Genomic DNA, 21,407 nt, shown 5'->3' with positions numbered 1-21,407 from the left:
TCGTCTGCCTACCGTGGGAGCGGGGTGAGAATAGGTTTCCTCCCGACATACGTCCCAGCCCACACTTAAATCTCGGTATGCGACCTTCTGCAAACTAAGACAGGAAGTAGTACTGCGATTAAAACTTCTGTGAAAGCGAAATTAGATTTCCAAATTCCCTCGCTCAGGCGTTGCCCTACTAGTGCCAGGAGAAAGCCAATGATATTGGCTGGCAAAAATCGTAACTCCCAAAGAAATTAATATTCTTCACATTCAGAACGATACTTCCCGTAAATCAAAAAGTCGGTTTGTTGCCATCAGTCCCAAACACGGTGGCGTTCTTTACCTCCACTCATTCGCCTACTGCCAAGCCATAAAACTCATCTTCATTTCTTTCGTCACGATCGTGCTCAAAATGGAGGTTCAAGCGAAAGCGGATACAACAAACCACTGGACGGGAGGGGGCGTTGGAAAGGGAGAACAACCCTCGAGGAATGTATTCCATCAAAAATTTACACTCGATCATTCTCGCTCCACACAGCAGCACCCGGGCGGACGATCAACAAGCAAACCTCCTCCATCGCTCCATCGCTTCCCATGCGCATGAAGTTCTCGATGACCGCACCGGGCAAGAAGACCTGCGCTTGCGGCCAAATGGGCTGGTAAAGTCGTTAGCCACATAAAAAGGAAATATGCGAAGAGTCGTTCAGAAAGGAAGGGTGAATCAAATCAACTTGCCTGGAACGAATGTGATGGAGCGTACTGGAAGGGGATATGGTGATGGTGTTGCTAGAGCTAGCAACATGTAATCCAACTAGCTCACACACCACGGAGTGTGGCTGCGTGTGTGTGTTTGGGTTCGTTCAAAATATGTGGCCGGTGCCGGAGAATGCGTAGAACAGGGGGATGGTGAGGATAAAACACGCTGCTTCCTTTCATTTCGATTTCACACAGTGCGATGATCTCTGTTATGGATTATTCTGGTTCTGGTCCATTCTGCCTCCCATTCCGAAGTTTGATCGTATCGTACGCAGAACCGCATGGTTAGTGCGTACCAAAGATATAAAGAAAGAGAGAGAGAGAGAGAGATAAAGAGAGGAAGAGAGAGAGAGAGAGAGAGAGAAAAGAGAGAAGTTCACTGTGATCTTAGAAGCCGCGATCACTCACTCTCCTACACTGGTCCGCCGCTAGCGATGGGAAAATAATTCCAAACGTGTACTCTTAAACGGACCTCCCATGTCCCTCGCCTCTTTAACCCCCATCGGGTATCGTACACACTCCCCCCAAAACACTCCGGTCCCTGACCATTCAAACTGTGATCACTCTTCCGCATCGGATGCGTCGGATGGGGGGCAATAAAAAAAAATCACCAAGAATCACCAAACAGTCCTCCCCGTCCGCCGAACAAGCGAACCAGAATGAACTTCGCGCACGCGGTGACGCGGATGCGCGAGAGAAAAGGGTGCATAGCGTGGTCTCTATGTACGCGGTCACCAGACTTGATGCAGGTCAGCGACACGCGCGTGTACCGATCGAAGGTGAATGATTCCATCTAGCCAGATGGGTATGTGTATGTGTATTTATGCAATTAATAAGGTGCGCGTTGAATGTTTGCCACAGAAACACTGGACGACTCTGTCCGGGGGTATTACTCAAACAGTAAAAACAAAAACGTAATTCGAAATAGCGACAGACTCCCGGTAGACGGGATGACAAGAATTGGAAGTCTTGCCTCCAACTGTCCCCGGTAGCAAGTTCGTAACAAAAGCGCAACCCATGCGACCCAGGGCCGATTCCGGTCAGTCGCATTTCGACGAGATGCGCGTATATGGCAAGGTGACAACAAACGAAACCGGGTGACCATGAGGACGCCGGTGGTACGCCGTTCGGTGGATCATGAACACTATGGAGCTGCCACACGCACACCGCTTATGGTTGACAGCGTGTTCCCGTGAACGTGCGGCCGCAGTCACTCTCACACGCTGTGAATAGGGCAACACGAACGGCACACCGTGTGGTGCGGTTAGTGCCGCTCTAAGCACACGCATACAGTGCGACACAGCTTGGCAGATGTGGAGAGAAGCAAGACAAAAAAAAAAAAAACCGCCCGTACACACAAAAGCGCGCGAAAAAACCGCGCGAAGCGGAAATATCGAGCTGCGGTGTAAGGGGTGAGTGCGCGCGTGTGCAAAATGCGCGCGCAACGAACGTACGAATGTAAACCGGGTAGTTCAAGTTCACGTAACGTACTGTGTTGACACAGTTAAGGTTTGGTTTTCTTCCTAATCGGGCAGACATTGTCCGATCGACGGTCAAATTCACATGCTATCCCAAAACTCTAAATATCGTATAATATGTTACTTATGCTTGGATATAACATCCGGCACGAGCTTCTTGTAGCGTCCGGAAACGTTCACGAACGCACACACGCACAATCAACTTTATTAACATGTTTCGTGTTTAAAAACCGGTTTACTTGGATCTTCCACAAGTTCTTTTCCCAACGTTGCTCCAAAGCCGAAACGGATCTGAACCAGCTGATCGGTCTCAAGTTTTTGTTGTTGATGCTTTTTCTCTATCAATGAAAACTTGCAGGAACGGGTTTGGCCAACATATTTATGCTAACACTATGTTCGCATTTTTATATGTACACTATTGATCACATTTCATTCATATTCAGCTACCTTTCGGGGGTGTCATTCTGTTGTCACACTTTAAAAATTTGTTTGAAAGTTTGAAAACCGAAAGAGCACAACGCGCTTGAATCAGACGTATCCGATTATTTCACTAAAAAACTTACATGATCGCACATGATCGCAAAATAACTACCCAAGAGCCAGCATATGAGTTGGTAAAGAAATTTTATGAGGAAAAAAAATCTCTCTCCCTCTCTCTCGTTCTCTCTCCCAATGTTCTCGTTTGCGACAAAACCAAAACCCTGGCATGAAACACGATTTGGTTTATTTATTTGTTATTGCTTTTCCTTTAAATTGATATGCCAAATGCAACCACGCAACAACAGTTCCAAGTGCAACTTCATACGACAGAGCTTAAGGCGCCCCCGCGATCCATGGCGCATAAGACGTGAGGTTGTTGGAGCACTGCAAGACGGGGAGGTGTGTCTCGTGTGCAAATAATAATCCAAATGGACGACAGTCATACGTACCCAGGCAGTTTGCTGTTTGGCAACTCGTGTACGTAATATGTACTGTTTTTTTTTTTTTTCAAAGCATCGGTCATACACAAAGAATGGCCACAACACGGAAAGGCAAAAAAAGATTCGCCGCCTGTTACACGCCTTGGTAACAGATTTCGGTTTCATCAACAAACTGGCAAACCGTGCATTCGGGAGAGGTGCTGGTAATGGTGGAAAAACACACACACACAAGGAGTCTAACGTTACCCGTTAGAAGCGATCATGAAAGCCCTGGCCATGGTGCCGAACGCATACTGTTCGAACGGACGCGAAAAGAATGGACCATGCGGAAAAGGCTAAGAAGGCCAACTGGGTGCGCGACACAACGCCCTTTTGCTGATGCGGAAATTTTACACTTATATCGCACATTGCAACAACTTTTGGTTGGTGCTGGTGGGCGAACCGCGACCTAAACGCCCTTTCGTAGGAAATATAGGACGCTCGAAGAAGTCGTTCGAAATAAATTTTACAATAAAAAACAAATGAATAAAATAAAATTTCAATCATTTTGGCCTAAAAACTCACTAGAGCTGAGGCTGACACGCATTCGGATGTCGTTTTGTATGCTGCCTTATTTAACCCCTTTGCGTTCTCCCAACCATTTCCATGGAGAGTGTCCAATTTCCAAGATCCAAAGAGAAAAAAACGTCCATCTAAACGGCGAAATACCAAGTTCAGACGCTTAGAGCAGAAGAACAGAACCTAAAGGTAGAATAAATTGAAAACCCAAAGTAAACAAACGTATAGTCTACGGAAGGACCCAAAAGCGAAGAAAGCAATCGGGAAGAAAGTGAAATGTGGTCAACAGTAACAGTGTGCTGCGAGGTGTGCGAGCATTACGTGAAGAAAAGGAACATCGAAAAGGAGAGAGAAAGAAAACCCCCTCAAACAGACAGAATAGTCCACCTCCAGCTCGCAACCCCTACTTGGGGGATGGATGGATGATGATGAGCTGACCGTGGGTGTTGGGTTATGATTTGCCAGGGAGGGGAGGATATCAGGAAGGTGGTGAAACGAAATGTAGTTTAACTTGTTGCAGATACCGCAGCTCCCTTCGCTCGTTTGGCCCCAATACCTCTTTTCAATCTATCTCAGCTGCGCTAAGATGATGATGAGGCGGAAAGAGGTTTTACGTTCTGCTTCGAACATCAGCGAAAGAAAGCGAAAAAAGTTATCAAAGAGAAAACACAAGAACACATTGAAGCGCGTTCGTCGTGTGAGGATTGATAAGTGAAGCACAATCTTAACCCCCCATAGAGATTCTAACTCTGTCAAATACCACTGACTATGCGCCATTGAGATAGCAGATCGGAACAAGGGTGGCACCACTACACATGCGAGATATTTATTTTCTGACAGAATAGCAAACAATTTCCACGACGGTACCGATAATTGAATTCCGTCCATCAACTGTGTGTACTATAAACTTATCGTTTCGCGCATAGGGTACCAAGCGACGAACCTCGAGTATCGCAGGGTGGTGGTGCTGTGGCAGGAAACCCCTCAGCACTGCCGAGTGTTTCTTCTTCTCCGTCTTCACCCGAAAAAAAAACACCACGGAAATCAGGCGAAAGGCGAGACGAGAAAATTTGAGAAAGAGGAAAGTGATATCATGACACATATATCGAAGAAATGTCTGTGCTTTCTTTCGCCTGGAACTGGGTCTCTTCTCTCGCTTATGCTGGGCAACGGAGGCTCATGCAATTCGCAATTACATAATGTTACGAGAGCAAGTCTGGGGCCATGGCCTGACAGCCTGCCTGCGTGTCTACCGCTAAAACTCGGCTAGATGAAACCGAAAGCTCGCGCACACACGCATGTCTGCTGTTGGTGCCCCCAACGAAGATGCCGGGGAGGCAAAAAAGTGCACTTAAATAATCGCATGTTGGAAGGATACAGTGCATGTGCTCATATTTCATGGTGAGGCACGAAACTAACGAGACGCACAGTTATGAGGTGCCGAGTATTTCTGATTTATTCCAAATAAACATTAACTCAACCTCAGAATGTGTGCATTTGGTGTACGATCGTGTATGTTTCCCTAGCGTTCTTGTTAGAATATGATAGATTGTTTGCCTGCCTGCCTACTATCTTACTTTACAGCCGTCCACTCTCGAGAGTATCATGTTTGTGGTTTTAACTGGTGGAATGCCTTACACTTTAGCACTTAGTCAAGTAGTTAAATTCCCTAAATAAGTTATCAGAGCAATCATTTTATTTGCTTTGTCCCACCCTCCCAATCTATGTGAGTTGATCGATTTTAACTCAATCAAACGGTGTATCTGTGGGGTGAGCGAAAAAACAGGGCCAAAGACACTATCGCTGTATCATCCAGGGTTCTGTTGCGGGCGAATCCGTGTTTTCAACCGTCTGTTGGATGGCATTCAATAGAATTTTCTACATGGTCATTTATACAACAGTTTAACACCGATAACTCAATGTTGGAGTGTGTGTGTATGTGTGTCTATTTTCATCACCCCCTTGTTACGAATATCCTCAACACTCGACGATTTTGTGTAAAACAATATAAATTGCTGTATAACCAATAAAAATTATCATACAAACATTTCTGATTCCCATTTTGGCTTTTCCTTCTCATGTCCATTGTATGCGCCTGGTTTTAGTTAAATATTGTTCACAATTCTACGCTGTTCACCTTAATGCACCAAGCATTTAACTACTGATGTAAAAAAAGAACTTATGTTTCCACATTTGCGAGTTTCTTTTTGTCTTCTGTTCGTTATTGTTATCTGCGTGTGTGTGTTTTTTTTTCTTTGTTTGAAAATTCTAGTTTTGGCTTTTATATGCAATAGACAGAGATGAGGAGAGGTTTCTAGATCTGCGCACAAAGTTTACCCCATCCTATAATGTTTTCGTTCCATGTTGCTTTTTTTTTGAAATCTTGAATACAAAAATATATGTACGTTGTATATATCATATAATGTTTTATATGTTGTTTACTTCTTTAGTATAATGTTGGTTTCTTCTTCACATTCCCACAGCGTTCATATTCACAATCCCGCCAAATGGCTGCCACCTTAGGAACAGTTATAGTTGTGCCATGAGTACTAACCCCAAATGTGCTTGTTTCTATCGCAACTTCGTACAACTCACTCCTGCCGTCCAATAAAACCAGACAGAGTTTTGCTAAACTAAAAACACCTCATCCCATAAACGATCCTTTCAACGATCATTGGCTTCGTATTGTTTGCACATGTATTATTGATTTTTTTCTTAATTTGTTCAGCCTTTTACGCAAACAAATAAAACAAAACAAAAAACATAGGAAAACATTCCTTACTACATCTTTTTGGATAGGTTACATACTGTCTCTATACTGCATTTTTCTTTTAATAATGTGATTGTTTCGTGTGCTTATCATCTCATTACGGCTTACCAACGATTTGTCTCTCTACCGACTACTGAACAAACATGTTACAGGATTGGGGCTTTGAAACGATGGTTCGCTTCCAATCCGCTTGGGCTTATTGCATCCACACAATTGGGTATATAGCTGTGATAGCAGCAACAAAATAAGCTAACGTACATGACGGTCCAAAGCTAGATCCCATGTATCAAGCGTATAACATTACTTTTCTTGTGGCGGCTGGATGGAGACGTTTCACAAAATCAAACCTTAAGAGCATGTCGTAATGCTACTACTGTATACCATGCACGTTCGAATGGAACACGTCTTTTAACGCTTCCTTCGCAGTTCTATCATTGACATTTTCCACGGTATAATTGGTTGAACATTGTTTTAATTACGATTTTTCATTCGATGTCCCCGACCGGAAGATACAGTTGAACGGAACAAACTTAATGGTTAATACTGCTGTCTATTTGCAAAAAGGTCACTGTGCAAAATTCAGTAGAATTAAAACCAAAAAAATATTTTGCCGGGGCTTTTGTGCTTTCTTGAATGAAACATTATAGTACTGGAGAAAGACAACGGGCAGGTGGTTACGTTAATTTAACATCCAAACAGCATGTTAAGAATTATTCGAAAGAAACCTAACTACATCAACAATTTGTTTTTCCTTTTACCTCCAAACCGACCCCAACGACTGGTTCGCGAATGAATATGTTCTTTTTTCCGACTGGTTGAAGACGCAGGGCTAAATTGTGTGCTCCTTACTGCAACTTTTAACAGGAAAGTCTTTGGTTACCACACACATCCTTCATGTTTCCGACATCGCCCCACTACCCGTGGAAAGTAGCAACTTCCGTAACAATTATTCATTCGACAAAAAAACAAGTGCAACATTTATGTGATCGGAACGATGATTTATGAGTGGTGTGATGGCTAGGAGTTATATGTATGAAGTTGGAATCGTCTCGATGCACAATACGCATTTTAACGGGAAGAACAAATCAATCCTGTGATAGATGTGTGCGAGTGTGGTATGTGTGTGTGTGTGGTATGTATGATGATGAAGATGATGATGATATACTAGCAATGAGGCGCGAGCTTACAAATGTTGACAATGTGCGATTTTATTTGGTGGCATGGTAAAGATGGGCATGAGATGATGATGATGATGATTACTGCATGCTCAAGATGACAAAGAATGGTTACGATATAATGATAATGACACTACTACCTAAAAAACCATACTGGCGATATTCATATGGATGGCGATAAGACTAGATTAGTTAATGTTTTACATTCTCAAAACAAACTATTCCCTCCGGTAGACACCTCGCTCCGGCAGACTCAGTCGGTGTGACTGTTTTCACCCTTTAGTCTTTCAACCTTCTTTGCGCACTGATTTCCTTGACGAGTAAAATAGTAAACACTGGAAAATATTCCTACTAAATGCGTTATCAAACAAACTTCCCACTAGCTGGTCTTACTTGCTGTCTTATAATGTAGTTTCATCTGCGATTTTTTTTTTTCGTCTTTCTTTTCTACTTTATATTTTTTCAAGGTGTCATCAGTTTACTTTGGGTTTTTAACAGTAACTCTACCCCTCTCTCACATACAAGTGTCGTGGGTTTTCTATTTTTTTTTGTCGTAAAAAGACGAACAAACCTTGCTTTTACATCAGCCACCGGCTTACACAACACATGTCCGGTTCATAATATTCATTATCAATAATAAGTACAATTATAATAGCAATAGGAATAATAATAATAATAATAATAATAATATTCGTAATACCGTTCATCCATAAAACGAGAAAATTGTTATGATTGTGATTATGTTTAGTTTGTGTTTTTTCCTCCCCTCTTTTTCTCCTTTAACTTTCACGAGTAACTACTAGAATAGTAATAGTTACAGATATTTGGCATGTTTAGCATTCTAACGTACAGTTTTTCTTTTGTTGTTGTCATATTTGCAAATAATTTCTCTGTTTGTCATGTACCCACGGTTCATGATCGTCAATGTTGGTCGCACTCGTGTGTACTGCTGACCCTATCTGAGTCCGCTGGCACCTACTTTATCAGACTGTAGAATGTGTGCTTGTTTCTCTCTTTTCTTCTTCAATATTCCATGTTGTTGTTCCCCGGCGAAGGACGTAAAATGTTTTCGAAAGTTTCTGTTTTATATCGTTATGCGCTGTTTCATGTTATGCTGAAATACTGCAATTATGTGGCGCCTCTGTCATTTATGTGATTTACTGCAAAGAAACTGACATTTCTCGTTTACTTAACACTACGATCTTTCCAAATCGGTCACCGTAACCTTTTAGCCATGGCAATACACACTGCCTTCTAGTTAGACACCTTACAACGACTTCGTAAACTGTGATAGCAGCACGATCAATACTCTTATCATACCGCTCTCTGTCTACACTCCCTGCGCCCAAGAAACATATTCGCAATGATTCCCTTATCTTTTTTTGCCCTAACACACAACGCAATTGGGAACCATGTGCGTGTTTTGCGTAAATTCGATTGCAATTGTGTTGTGGTTTGTGTGCGCATTGAAATCGTTCTTGATGACAAAGAGGGATTCTCCTGCAAGCTGCTTTTAACTGTGTTTTTGTTTTGTTTTCTTTTCACTCTGTGTACGGTCCCTGTACTGTACTGTTACTCTTTAACAGGATCTCTAATCTGCGACATTCATTCAATCCCAAGGTTGGCATAGATGAATACACACACCCGGTTCATCTATGCAATTCGTTCGACTGCGTGTTGCTAGGGGGGTTTGTTTTTCTATGTTAGTAAGTGTATATGTTTCCAAAATATTACATCTTGGAACAACTTTTCAAACATCCGCCTCATCCAGCAGATATTTATTATTTCCCGTACAACAAGTAATGCTGTTTATCCCACCCAAAAATAAGTAAGTTCTCATAACTCGTACAGTTCTAATTGCTAAATTCTTCAAACATACAAAGAATGACAGTCTTTTAGTAGAGTATTTGCATCCCTTGGTTTTTTTTTTTCATTTCTTTTAATGTCTTAGGTAAACTATCGTTTGCTGCGTAAAATTATGTTACAGAACATACTGGCGTGAAAGCATTTGCCTCTATATTGTATAGTACGATCATGTCTCTAGGAGATAATAAGAGAATTCAATCTAAACGTTCAGCAAAAATAGCATAATAGAACAAATTAGTGTTTTTTTGTTGTTGTTATTGTTGCATTTTTTATACATGGACAAGAGCAAGCACAGCGCAATACAATTATGGTATGAATAAATACGACCACAAAGAATATAGTAATACTTTTTAATTTAGCTCCTTGCAATTACACACTGGCATTATGGTATCGATAGGAAAACCGACGACGACGATTCCCGTGTAGCAGACTTATCGGTTTTCTTGTTTTTCGATTGCGGTAACATCTTCACAACGCCTTTGCTGGTTTCTAGTGTCATCTTTTCCTTATGCATACACCGGGCGAGTAGTTAGTGCATTATGGTTTTAGAGAAATAAATTATTGTTACATTGCTTGTACCCCATTCTGACGGCATATTATCAACTACCACTAATAAGCATGCATGTAGCTAATAAAAACAGAAAGAAAGCTTGTAGCAGTAAAAAGCAATTAATAAAACATGTTTGTTGTTACAATAGTGGAGTCGTTGGTAAGTTATCGATCTTCATGTGACGGTGGTTTGCATAAAAACATTAAATAATAATGAAAATTACATCTGTTTGGCACGAAACCCAGATGTGTTTTTGAGGATGAGTTAGTCAATTAGTTAGTTTGTTAGATGCATAAAGAAATGTTAGTAATTGTTGTATGCACAAGAATAAATAAGGTAAATAAATAAAACAAAACCAAAGATGAAATTTGACTAAACAACACTTTTATTTACTTTTTAAATTATCTTTATAAATCATCAAAAAAGATATGCTTAAAAAAATAATAATAATCATTATAACTTCCTAACAGTAGATTTCCGGTTTTCGGTCTATGTGTAATAAAAAACGTCATTGCGAGATGCGAGTCGGGCACGAAACAGCGAAACAAGTTCGAAAGAATCGCGCATCAGTGTTTACCTTTCTGATGTACGCTTTTTTTGTTGTGTGTGTGTATATATAAAAACTGTAGTCCTTGTTCCCTTTCATTATCAACAGTTTCAGTCGATTGCACCAGAAGCGTGCACAAAGAGCATAGTTCTAGGAGCACTATTAGTATGCACGTACGGCACGAACGGATCCCTTCGGCTGGATGGAAAGGTTTTTGATCGCCTGCACGTAATAAAACATTGTTTCAGCCGATGTTCATTAAATATTTATCTGGCAAGCGTGATCTATTGCTGTTTGCAATCCATATATGTTGCACATAATCGAGCCTGGGATATTCAACTGCATGTCAATATTTACTTCTCGATCTTTCCACATTTAATTAAGCAAACTCATCAAACACAAAAACTTAAGCATTATAATTTAACAACACAAAGATCAACATAACCAACAAACTTCTGTAATATAACTAATACTAGAGCTTAAAAAACCGGGCAAATAGCTTCGATGACGCACATCGAATCATCCCGTTTTAAATGCAGTAAGTAGACGTCTGGTTCGGTAAAAAAATAATACAGTTGAAATGCTAATGTAAACTAGGAAAAATACTCTACGGCTCTACGGCAGAGACAAATTACAAAAAAACACACATTTAGCTCACACCTGAACGGACATGACTTAAATGTTATAATAATTATAATAATAATAAAACACGGAAATGGATATGGAACATCTTACGCTAAATAACTAGATGTTTAATGTGTATAAAAATACTGAACTCTTACGTTAAGCACACGAAAATGGGTTTTTTAAAAATAATGTAACAAACGATCATCGACAAGCGTATGTGGTCCTATTCTTTGTCCTAATACACAAACAAAATACAACAGAAAATTGATTACACGAAAACTCTTGAAACGCAAGATAAAACATATCTTAATACTGCACTGTATATGAGGAGCGGTCGAGCGTTTTGTTATTCGCCGTGGGTAGCTTTCCATTAAAAAAAAAGCTACGAATTTTGCCATATTTGGCTTATTCCATCTTCGCCACCGCCTTTCCTAAGACCGACCGACCCTATGTCTTGGTACTATTGTTTACTATTTTTTTAAACAGAGCTGTTCAATGCTGATAGGATTCCGTCATAAAACTACTGATTAGAGTTGTTCGTTGCAAACCAGACTGAATCTGTACTCAGTCTACCGTACGCGTACTTTGGGCAATAGGCAACGAACGTAAAGCATTTTTTTTATAAAACTGCATCATGCGTGAATGGGTCACAAATTACAGAGAGCACACAAATTATTTGAAACAAAAAAAAACGCATTCGGATGGGACCAAATACAATAAAAAAAGAGAGCTATAAAGAGCAAACGTTTTATAAATAATAGACTTAGAATGGGATAAAACAATGCAACATATAGAGCTAATAGTATGATCAACTACAAACAAATAGGAATATGCACGGATTTGGGCAGCGCAATTCTTTGATCCCTGTCCATCGTGTAGAGCGGGTTTTCATACCAACGAAAGGATCCTGACGACCAGGCGGTCCGATTGTTGGTAAAGAGCATATTGCATTCTATTAGTGTACTCGTTCGTTGCAATTAGGAAAAGATAACCAAGAAACCGCTAGAAGTAAAGGTTCCGTGCCGTCTGAATCTTCATGCCAGCGTTTCGTTGATTGCTTATTTGAAAGGAAACACTGATGTAACAATTTATCTAAATATTTCATTTTAAATATACCTACTAACGTTGAGTTAAGAAATTTATGTTGATCCACCGTTTTCAGCTAGTTTACCGTGTTTTTTTAGTTTTCTTTTTTTCTAGTATATTTAAGCAACCAATTTGTTTAGTTGTGATTCATTCCGGGAAGGGACATTGATGAGCAAATGACTTACAGTGACGGTACCTTTCGAACAAATTTCATTATTGAGTTTTGTTTTAATACCTGATTGATGTTATCCGATAGTAAACTAGCAGCAATTGAAATAATTGGTGCTAAAAGTTATATCGAAATGGAACAAAAAAAAACTCAAGAACAGAGCTAAAGTACTTCACATAACAAAAATGTTTAAAAATACACCGAGCAGTGCCGATGTTAAATAGCATAAACAGTAATGCATGACGGAACTGTGGCCCGCCCATACGACGGATGGGGTAATACAATACTTAAGACATATAAAAGCCTATTGGGGCCTCAGGCCCGAACCGGCAAAGGTTGCTGAACCACTCAGAATAAGAGAATCGTGCAAGGAGGTAGAGACCACCGCCTCGTTGGAATAATAATTTCTAGAAGCAATTTTGGTAATTTGTTGTCTTTGTTTTAAGTAGTTTTGCTCAGGAAAATCGAGAGAGCATCTTTACTCCGGACTGTGTTACCGGACAGAAACAAATCATACTATTTTTCTATTTCGATCTGCTTAAAGATTACGCTGAGTTTAAGATTGATCGCCAGTGTCAGTGTTTAATTGTGTCGATTCAATCCGTTGACTCTTGCATGGATGCGTTTTAAAACGTTTTGCGAAAAAACAACACATTTCATTTGCGCTATTCCTTAAACATGTATTCTCTCAGCACCATTGAGAGCTAGTCCCTCCTAAAGTCGGAAGAGCCCGTCTGATCAAAACGATGCGGAAGTTTGTCCAATTCTTTCGAGCGGTGATTATTTTGTTTACGAATGTTACAGATAAAAGAACACGTATACGGAACACGTAAAATTAAAGACTAACCATTATAATATTAAGCAAGGACTAAAACATTTCAACAATAGTTTTCTACGCAAAGCGATTCAGTCAAATTTATAGTAGCTTAGTTGCGACTCTCTTCTCGTGGAACTGTAATCAAAGTTGCCCCTATTGCAAATTTGATCCAGTCAGTCTCACATTTCGATATCTCGGTTTTTTTCAGGCGATTATGTTCGCCACGTTTTCACTGTTTAAAAAAGCCATAACCCCATGACGTGTACAGAGTTGTTTCCGTTTTAACTTCGTTATGACGTTGCAAAAGGTAACCAGCAACCTGTTTACCTCGCGCAAAACTTTACAAGTAGTGTTCGAATATTTTTTTTTCCTTGTTTTGTTTGTCGCAGAGTTAACATAATAATTATGCAATAATAATAAACATAAAAATAGTCACAAAAAAAAAAAAACAAACAAAAACTTAGATTTACAGCGCAATTAAAAAACACATTATCTACTACATTTGAACCTGGGTGGGATCTTATCAACAGGTCAAACAAACATCTTACTTGACGAATACTACGTACAATCGCAACCAGCTTCTTTTGTTGATCGTATCCGCAGCTCCGACGCACATGTTGCACGAAGATCCTTAGTGCGAGTGCACCTAAGGATCGTGGACGCGAAGAACAGACGCTGTGTCTCGCCGGCATGTTGTAGGTCAATTCGCTGTTTCTTCTCAATCGTATATGCGCCCTGCGTGTGGGGTATGTGTATGCGTGTCTGTACGTGTTCGTGTGCTATTTTATCGTAGTATAGTAGCAGCACAGCTGGCACACTAGTTTTGTGCTAAATTCGATATGTCAACAACAATCTTGCAAATTTTAGGAAGCGCATGATGACCAGTATTACCTCGTGCATGCTCTTGCTATCTGCCATCTTGGTACTTCTTCCCCAATTCGTCGATTTATGCTCGCTCATCAATGTAACTGCGCCCACATCCGTCAACTAACTTTTTTCTACATTTGACAAAGATTCTTAAGTTTAACGATACTAACACAATCTTTTCGTTTGCAGTTGACTGTTTTGTTTTTTGGAGATCTGAAATTTTACCAAAGCGAGAATTGAGAAAAATTTGTTAATTATTGTGTTTTTGGAAAGGTCGAAACTTCTGGCGGCATTTGCTTTCAATATTGACGCTTTGCTTTCAATGAGATATTCATATATTAGCTAGCAAACATACAACTTCGCATCCGCTTATCTTGTATAAAAAAATAAAAACATTCAAAATGCAGCTAATTACTTTAATGATAAAATTCAAACATTCAAAACTAGCTTTACTTATTTACATAATGTTTTAAGTTTTCTTACAAAGCTAGCAAAGCTAACGCATCAATTTGATAAAGCTTGCCCTATATACATCATTTAGGCTTACCTGTTTGATTCAGTACAAGTCTGATTGTTCGATGCATATCCTTCTGAGCATAGTGTTGAACTCGATAGCTTCAAAATACACAAGCACGCGCACGCCTGCTCACATACATTGATACGTACATATATATAAACTAGCATATATATACTCATATACATGCATGCAAATTTTAGCCAGTTTTTCACCCCACATCCTTGTCGCTGTCAAACGTTACACAATTGCCGTTTAATCTGTTGTCTTGTCCCGCTTGTCCCGCTACGCAGACGATATTGAGCGCTTCCTATTGACGGACACCTTAAACCTTGCACTTTCTTGTTGTTGTTTATGTTTTACACTAATATGTAAAAACATGACCATTTCTCGCTTGTGGCACTGGCTCCGATAAGACAACCAGCACAGTTTCAGTAGTTAACGCACTATCACAAAACATGTCGTGGGTTTTTCAATTCAAACATCATTCCGCTTGTACAGTACGAGGACAGCGCGCTACAGATGGTCTCCGACCAGGACACAGCAGCGCCAGAGTGGTGTCGGTAGAGGAGTTTGTGTGTGTGTGTGTTTGCTTGTTAAATATCAAACTTGTCTTACGGCTAGTACAAAACAACACATACAGCGACATACAGTTACATTCATCTTGTGTTTCCCCACCCTTGACGCGCGTGTTTGTCAGATAAATGCCTCAGGAATTCTGCAGCACGCTATTTCTTGCGGAGGCCGTCGTGGAAGATGTCTGCGTTGAGTTTACCGGCGCGAGTGCATTTACAGTCCAATCGGAGGTACCTGAACATACCGGTAGATGTATAGCCGATAGTCCTTGCTCGCTAGCACCACGCTACCGTCGTCCATAAGGGCCACATCGAAACACTGCGCGTGCTTCACCTTACTCTCCATGGCCGATACCAACTGCCCATCTTGGGTGAAGATGGTCAGGTTGAAGTTGTTGTGATTGTCCGCGATAAGAATTTCGCCGCTGGCATTAATGCCCACACCGATCGGGTAGTTGGTAACGCCCTCGCCACCGATCTGTCGCAGGAACTGGCCCTCGTAGTTGAACACCTTGACGCAGTGCGCTCGATTGTCGCTGATGAAGATCTCCTGCTTGTCGTTGACAACGACCCCGTTCGGGAACTCGAGATGTTTGCTGCAGCCGAATTTCTGCAGAACGTTGCCGGACTGGTCGAAAATGATGACACGCATCACCTTGCACTCGACGACCACGATGCGACCCTTACTGTCCACAGTGACACCGCGCGGATGCTGCAGAATGTTGGCACCGAACTTGCGCACAAACTGTCCGTACTGGTTGTAGATTTGTATTTGGTGCGTTGGTGAACGCTCGGTTACGATAATGTCGCCGGAATTACGCACGACGGCCACTCGATTCGGGTAGAGCAACTGGCCATCCCGCTTGCCGCACTCCCCGAATTGGAACTTGAAGCGTCCCTCCTTATCGAAGATCTGTATCCGATGATTGTTAGTGTCCGCGACGATGATGTCGTTCTGTGCATTTACTGCCACTCCACTCGGTTCCGTGAACTGGCCCTCCATTACACCGAATTCACCGAACTTACAGTGGTAGATCATCTTCTGACGCTTAATTTGACTCTTCGGTGGGAACATTGAACTTGACATCAGCTTCGCAGTCAGGTCGATCATGGCTGTGGAAGGATCTCCTTGGCCACCAGCACCGGAGTTACCGTTACCACCGCCGCCTCCTCCACCGCCACCACCTCCGCCTCCGCCAATGGGGTTCAGTGGGATCGTGTATTGGTCAGCGAGGTTGTTGAACAGATCCGCCGTACCACCGTTGCTCCACTTCTCGTACGCATTACCAATAGGCTGACCGATCGAAGGCTCACCAACGAATGGACCAAGACTGTTGGCGCTATTGAACCGTTTAGTGATCAGGTTCGCGGTGTCGAAGGCCGTCGATAAACCGTTAACCATGCTGGCACCGCTCAGTGGAGATGTAGACAATCCACCATTGACACCATGTCCACCGCCATTCACCAACGAACTGCCGAACGAGCGCTGCTGATGCTGTTGCTGATGTTGCTGATGCTGCTGATGGCGCTGGTGCGAATGGTGATCGAGCAGATGGGGTCCTCCGCCACCATTGCCACCGTTCATGATACTGTCACCACCCCTGATGTGATGATGAGACATTAAGTTCAGACTGCCAGTGCTACTGTTTGACGGGCTGACGCTACGATTACCGGTGCCCCCAAGAAGAGATCCTCCATTGGTGGTGGACGTTGGGCGCGCTATGGGTGGTTGCTTTGTCGTGACAACGCTCAGATCCACATTCGAGCGAATATAACCGTAGGTGTTGCGGACCCCAATCTGTATCGCTTGGTAGTTAGATACAAATTCTAGCTCGTACGATGCCTGCAGATCGTGCGTGATGGCCGGGAAGAGCATCAGCTTGTTCTCCATGAACTTGCGTAGCATGATCGTTTCCGATGGGCCGGCACATTTTGTCAGCCGTTCGACGAATTCGCAACTCTGCAACATCTTGTCGACGTGATCCTGACTACGATTCAGCAGCTCCGACTGGGAGACCGTTTTCGCGTTGTAAAAGTTCTCCAGTTCCTTCTGCAGTTCGGCTTTACGCTCATCTACCATTGAGCGATAGAACTGATGCGTGTCTTCAATCTCGTTCTGGGCCTTGTGATACTGTACCTGGATGCGCTGGTTGATGTGTTCCACATTCTTGATCAGTGAGCGCAAATCCTGAGCTTTGGCGCGAACTTCCGACACGGTGTGCAGTAAACTTTCGATCTGTTTCGGCGTAGTGTCACTGTTGTGCTCGCATTCGTGCAAACCATTTGGGTGGTCCAGCATGCATTCCTTGCACACCGGCACGCTGCAGGTGCGGCAGAAGAACTTGAGCAGTTCGCTCGTATGGCGCTTGCAGAAATAGTTCGGTTTGTTGCTTCCACCAAGCAGCCCACCACCTCCGAGGCCGGTACCAACATTGCCGTTGCTTAGCAAACTGCCAAGACCTCCACCACCGAGCCCATTCGAGAGCAGCAAATCTGATCCCAAACCGGTGGATTGCTGCATTACGCCCGAAAGCTGACTGTTGACCTGATTCAGCAGACTGTTGCCATTGCCACCGTTGCTGCTGCTGCTAGTGCTGCTGCTGCTACTACTGCTGGTGCTGCTGTTACTGCTGCTGTTGCCGTTTCCATTGCCGATGTTACTGCCACTGCCGGGCGCACCGGTACCGTTCGATGTCGGAGGTGTGATCACGTTATTCATGATTGATTTCACCAGACTGCTGGCATCGTCCTTGATGGTCAGATTGAGCGAGCTGAGTCGCGGATGGGTAGATTCAAAGCTTCCAACCTGTAGCATTTTCGTTGCACCGACCGATCCACCGCCCAGAAGGCCGCTGGTTAGCGGACTTGGCAATTCAAAGCAACCTCCCAGCAATCCGCCCAGCGTCGGTGTGGCTGGAGCAGTCGTAGTGACCGTGTTGGCCGTTGCCATGGTTCCATTCGCAAGGGATCCAATCGACCCGAACGTGTTCCCTCCACCACCAACACTTCCCGCACCTGTAATGCGATACACCGAGTGACCGTCGAAGCAGTGCATAAACTGATGTGCAGTGACGCAGTTGGCGCACAGGAAGTTATCGCAGTCCATGCATTTGGCCACCGCATCCGATTGCTTGCTTTTGCAGCCGGTGCAGCGTGGAAACAGCGACTCGGACGAGCCGTTGTTCGACTGGGCGGACTCAAGACTGGACGAGGTCGCGAAATCGTCACAGATTGCGGAATCGCTAGCCGGTGGAGAGGATCCCGTCGTACCCGAGCCACCGCTCAGCGTGGTTAGCGGCGAATCGGACAAATAATCCGCCGGTTCACCAAACGAACCGATTGAATTCGATGCACCCGGTAATGAGTCTAAGGATGGTGTGGGTGATGTGGCCATATTGCAACAATCATTAGATATTCACACTTGCTGGTTCGTTAACTAGTTTACACGTGCCGGGAGTTTTCTTATGCGGTGGTTTTCTGTCACTGTTCACTGACACAAATTGTATTGCCTGGCCGTATCGCACTGCTGGAGTGCGCTTGTATTATTCCTGGCGTTTACACACCCATCGTCAAAATGCCGGTTAAAATTGTGCTTCGTAACGATTCACTCTATCAAATTTTATCAACCTTTTTGCACATCAAATTCAATTTTGCACTCGGCACTCCCAACATACACTCTCAGGACACACAATATTTTACACAAACACACGCACACAATCGAGACTTCAATGAAACAGCAGCAAGGATAATTCCAACGAACAATTCGCTACTTCCTGCGGCTCTTTACTAAATTGTTCCTTGCGAATAGATAATCAACATAGAGCACCCACACACAGCACTTACATTCACGCACGTGTAACTTACAAGCGCATTAGTACACGCGTCCAAAAATCATCCAGTACCATATATCACCTTGACAACGATCGAGGGTTGTTTTTTTTTTGTTGGTTTTTTTGGTTGGGCGCTTTTGGAGAAGTACGTGAATGTGTCTCAACCTTTCTTGCCGTTTTCCCGTTCTAGATGTTGAGATTCGATGCGTAATTGAGATGGTGCGTAATGATTCCTGCTGCTTTCGCTGCGAATCTCACTTTCTTGCCACGGGAGGGGGTGTTTGAATTATTCCATCACGTTAACTTTTTGTTGGTTTCGCTTAATGCTTTGCACATATACACATACACACACTTGGTCAGCAATGAAGCATTACTTTTATCGCACTTTATCACAAATGTAACTTGCACGTTCTTTTACCACTGCTTGGCTTGTCACATTCAAAGCATGTTGCATTAAGTCATAGCTGTTTGTTTTGTTTGTCGTTTATTTCTAATCAATACTCTAAAACAAAATGAAAGTTAGCACACGTGAATATTTCATTGTTTCGTTTTGTAACAATGGCACCATATAGTATCGTTGGTATACTTAATGGGTCATTGAGTGCGAAATGATTGAGATGGAAAGCAAAACCTTTAAAATAGGTATGGCAGTCATAAATAAATACACCAGGAAAAAATATTAAATAGAAACTGCACTAAAAATGGAGCGCACCATTTCTAACAAAAGTTTTAATTCTACGTCCAAAGTCCATCTCGAATAACACTCACGAAAAGATACTAATAAACAGTTTTCATATTTAAAGTTTAGGGCTCGCCAACTAATACACTTTTGAATGTCCCTTATAATTCACTGGACAACTGTGCTTGTGAATCACTAGTATTGCTAGTATTTTTCTGTACTTTTAGAAAAGATACTAACTTAAATTAATATTCTACCATGTATTTAATACACTTAGATCCTTATTATGAACAATGTTTAACCAATGCTTGAATAACTTTTAACTGTAAGCATACTTTTTTGTTATCAAACACAAAACATTCTATAGGCGGTATATTCGTACCCATTTATACACACAAGAAAACTGCGTCTTGCACTGCAATCATAGGGCGGAAATTTATATCGGCACCTATCTATCTCTATCCATCTCGCTCTCACCCTACGTCTGGCCGTTTTTCCAGCAACAAATACTACAAAACCGAGCGGCTGCGCTTCAAATTTCCCACTCTGTTTCGCTTCCTGTTGCGCTCTTTTTCAAGGATATTTCAGTACGCGGACGATGCGGCAAATTCAGGCCCTGCCAAACGAAAGCAGTGTGTGTCTCTTTGTTTTACCTCACCCAAGGTGACCATATTATGATGGAGAAGAGTGGTGCGTTGCCGAACAGGCAGAAGAAGATTGAAAAATGGTGCTCGAAACATATGGCTTGACCGTAGGTATTGCGGTGGAGATTCAAAGGTCTAACAGGTCACTAAAACAATTTGATACCAGGCCAGACAGAGATCAGAGATGTTGTAAGTCCAGATACTGTCCTGGTACTTTTTATCGAACGCAAATATGCGCCTAATATTCGCGAATGTGGAGTATGGTGGTGTTCCGACAGCAAAATTGTCCTCATTGCGGTCTTTTGCACTAGCATGCCTTTTTTTAATAATTGATAAGGTTCACGACGGCCACTGATCCGGTCTCCGTTTGCCCAGAGAAACTAATACTTCCGCACGTTATCACACATGCACCTTTGTTCATCATTTCACACACTGCGTCCTTGTCCACAGACACAACTAATTCTGCACAACTATTCCTTTTGCAGCACACGCATGAAATCCGGAATGATAACGTCATCATCGTCGGCAATTTATCCCACACGGAAAACGATATCGACGGATAAGCAAACGGCAGATTCAAAAGGCGATACAATAAAGTCCAACAAAGCAAAAATTATTTGCAAGAAACATGCTCAGCAGGCGCTTCCTAGCTGGACCTGTTTCCTTGAACCGCACACGCACGCAGCGAAAACTCACTCTTGCTCTTAGCTCGACGGGCTCTCAAAACTGAGTGACGGTGTTGAAAAGTGGACAACCGTTTGGAACCGAAGTATCTGAGAAACGCGCTCAAACCATCGAACGGTTTCAGCTCTTCACCAACACAACCGAACATATATGTGGGTACGCGCTCTCATCGACGCTCTCCCAGACGGCTGAATGTGCGGTTACACTTTCGCTCAACCAGCAACATTCAGACATTTAAAACATCAAATTAAAGTATCATGAAACTTATCAAACTGTTGCAATGTGTAATGCGTGCAAAAAATGTATCTGTTTG

The 21,407-nt window shown here is 42.5% G+C and overlaps 2 protein-coding genes across 2 annotated transcripts in view; both read right to left on the bottom strand.

Annotated features, from left to right (window-relative positions):
• Nucleotides 1-21,407, bottom strand: part of LOC128716018 (protein disks lost) — a 79,243-nt gene that overhangs the window by 29,429 nt on the left and 28,407 nt on the right. The gene's annotated exons all lie outside the window — the stretch shown is intronic.
• LOC128716020 (brain tumor protein) lies at nt 15,472-18,651 on the bottom strand. Its single transcript, XM_053810943.1, has one exon. The coding sequence runs from the start codon at nt 18,649-18,651 to the stop codon at nt 15,472-15,474; it is 3,180 nt and encodes a 1,059-aa protein (XP_053666918.1).

Source organism: Anopheles marshallii, chromosome 3, assembly GCF_943734725.1.
Source record: "Anopheles marshallii chromosome 3, idAnoMarsDA_429_01, whole genome shotgun sequence".
NCBI lineage: Eukaryota > Metazoa > Arthropoda > Insecta > Diptera > Culicidae > Anopheles > Anopheles marshallii.
The sequence above is the reverse complement of the archived record's forward strand: the minus strand, read 5'-3'. Positions and strand labels throughout refer to the sequence as shown.

What these genes read in the sequence shown, in the direction of transcription:
- LOC128716020 (XM_053810943.1), bottom strand. Translation starts at nt 18,651, where the DNA reads ATGGCCACATCACCCACACCATCCTTAGACTCATTACCGGGTGCATCG.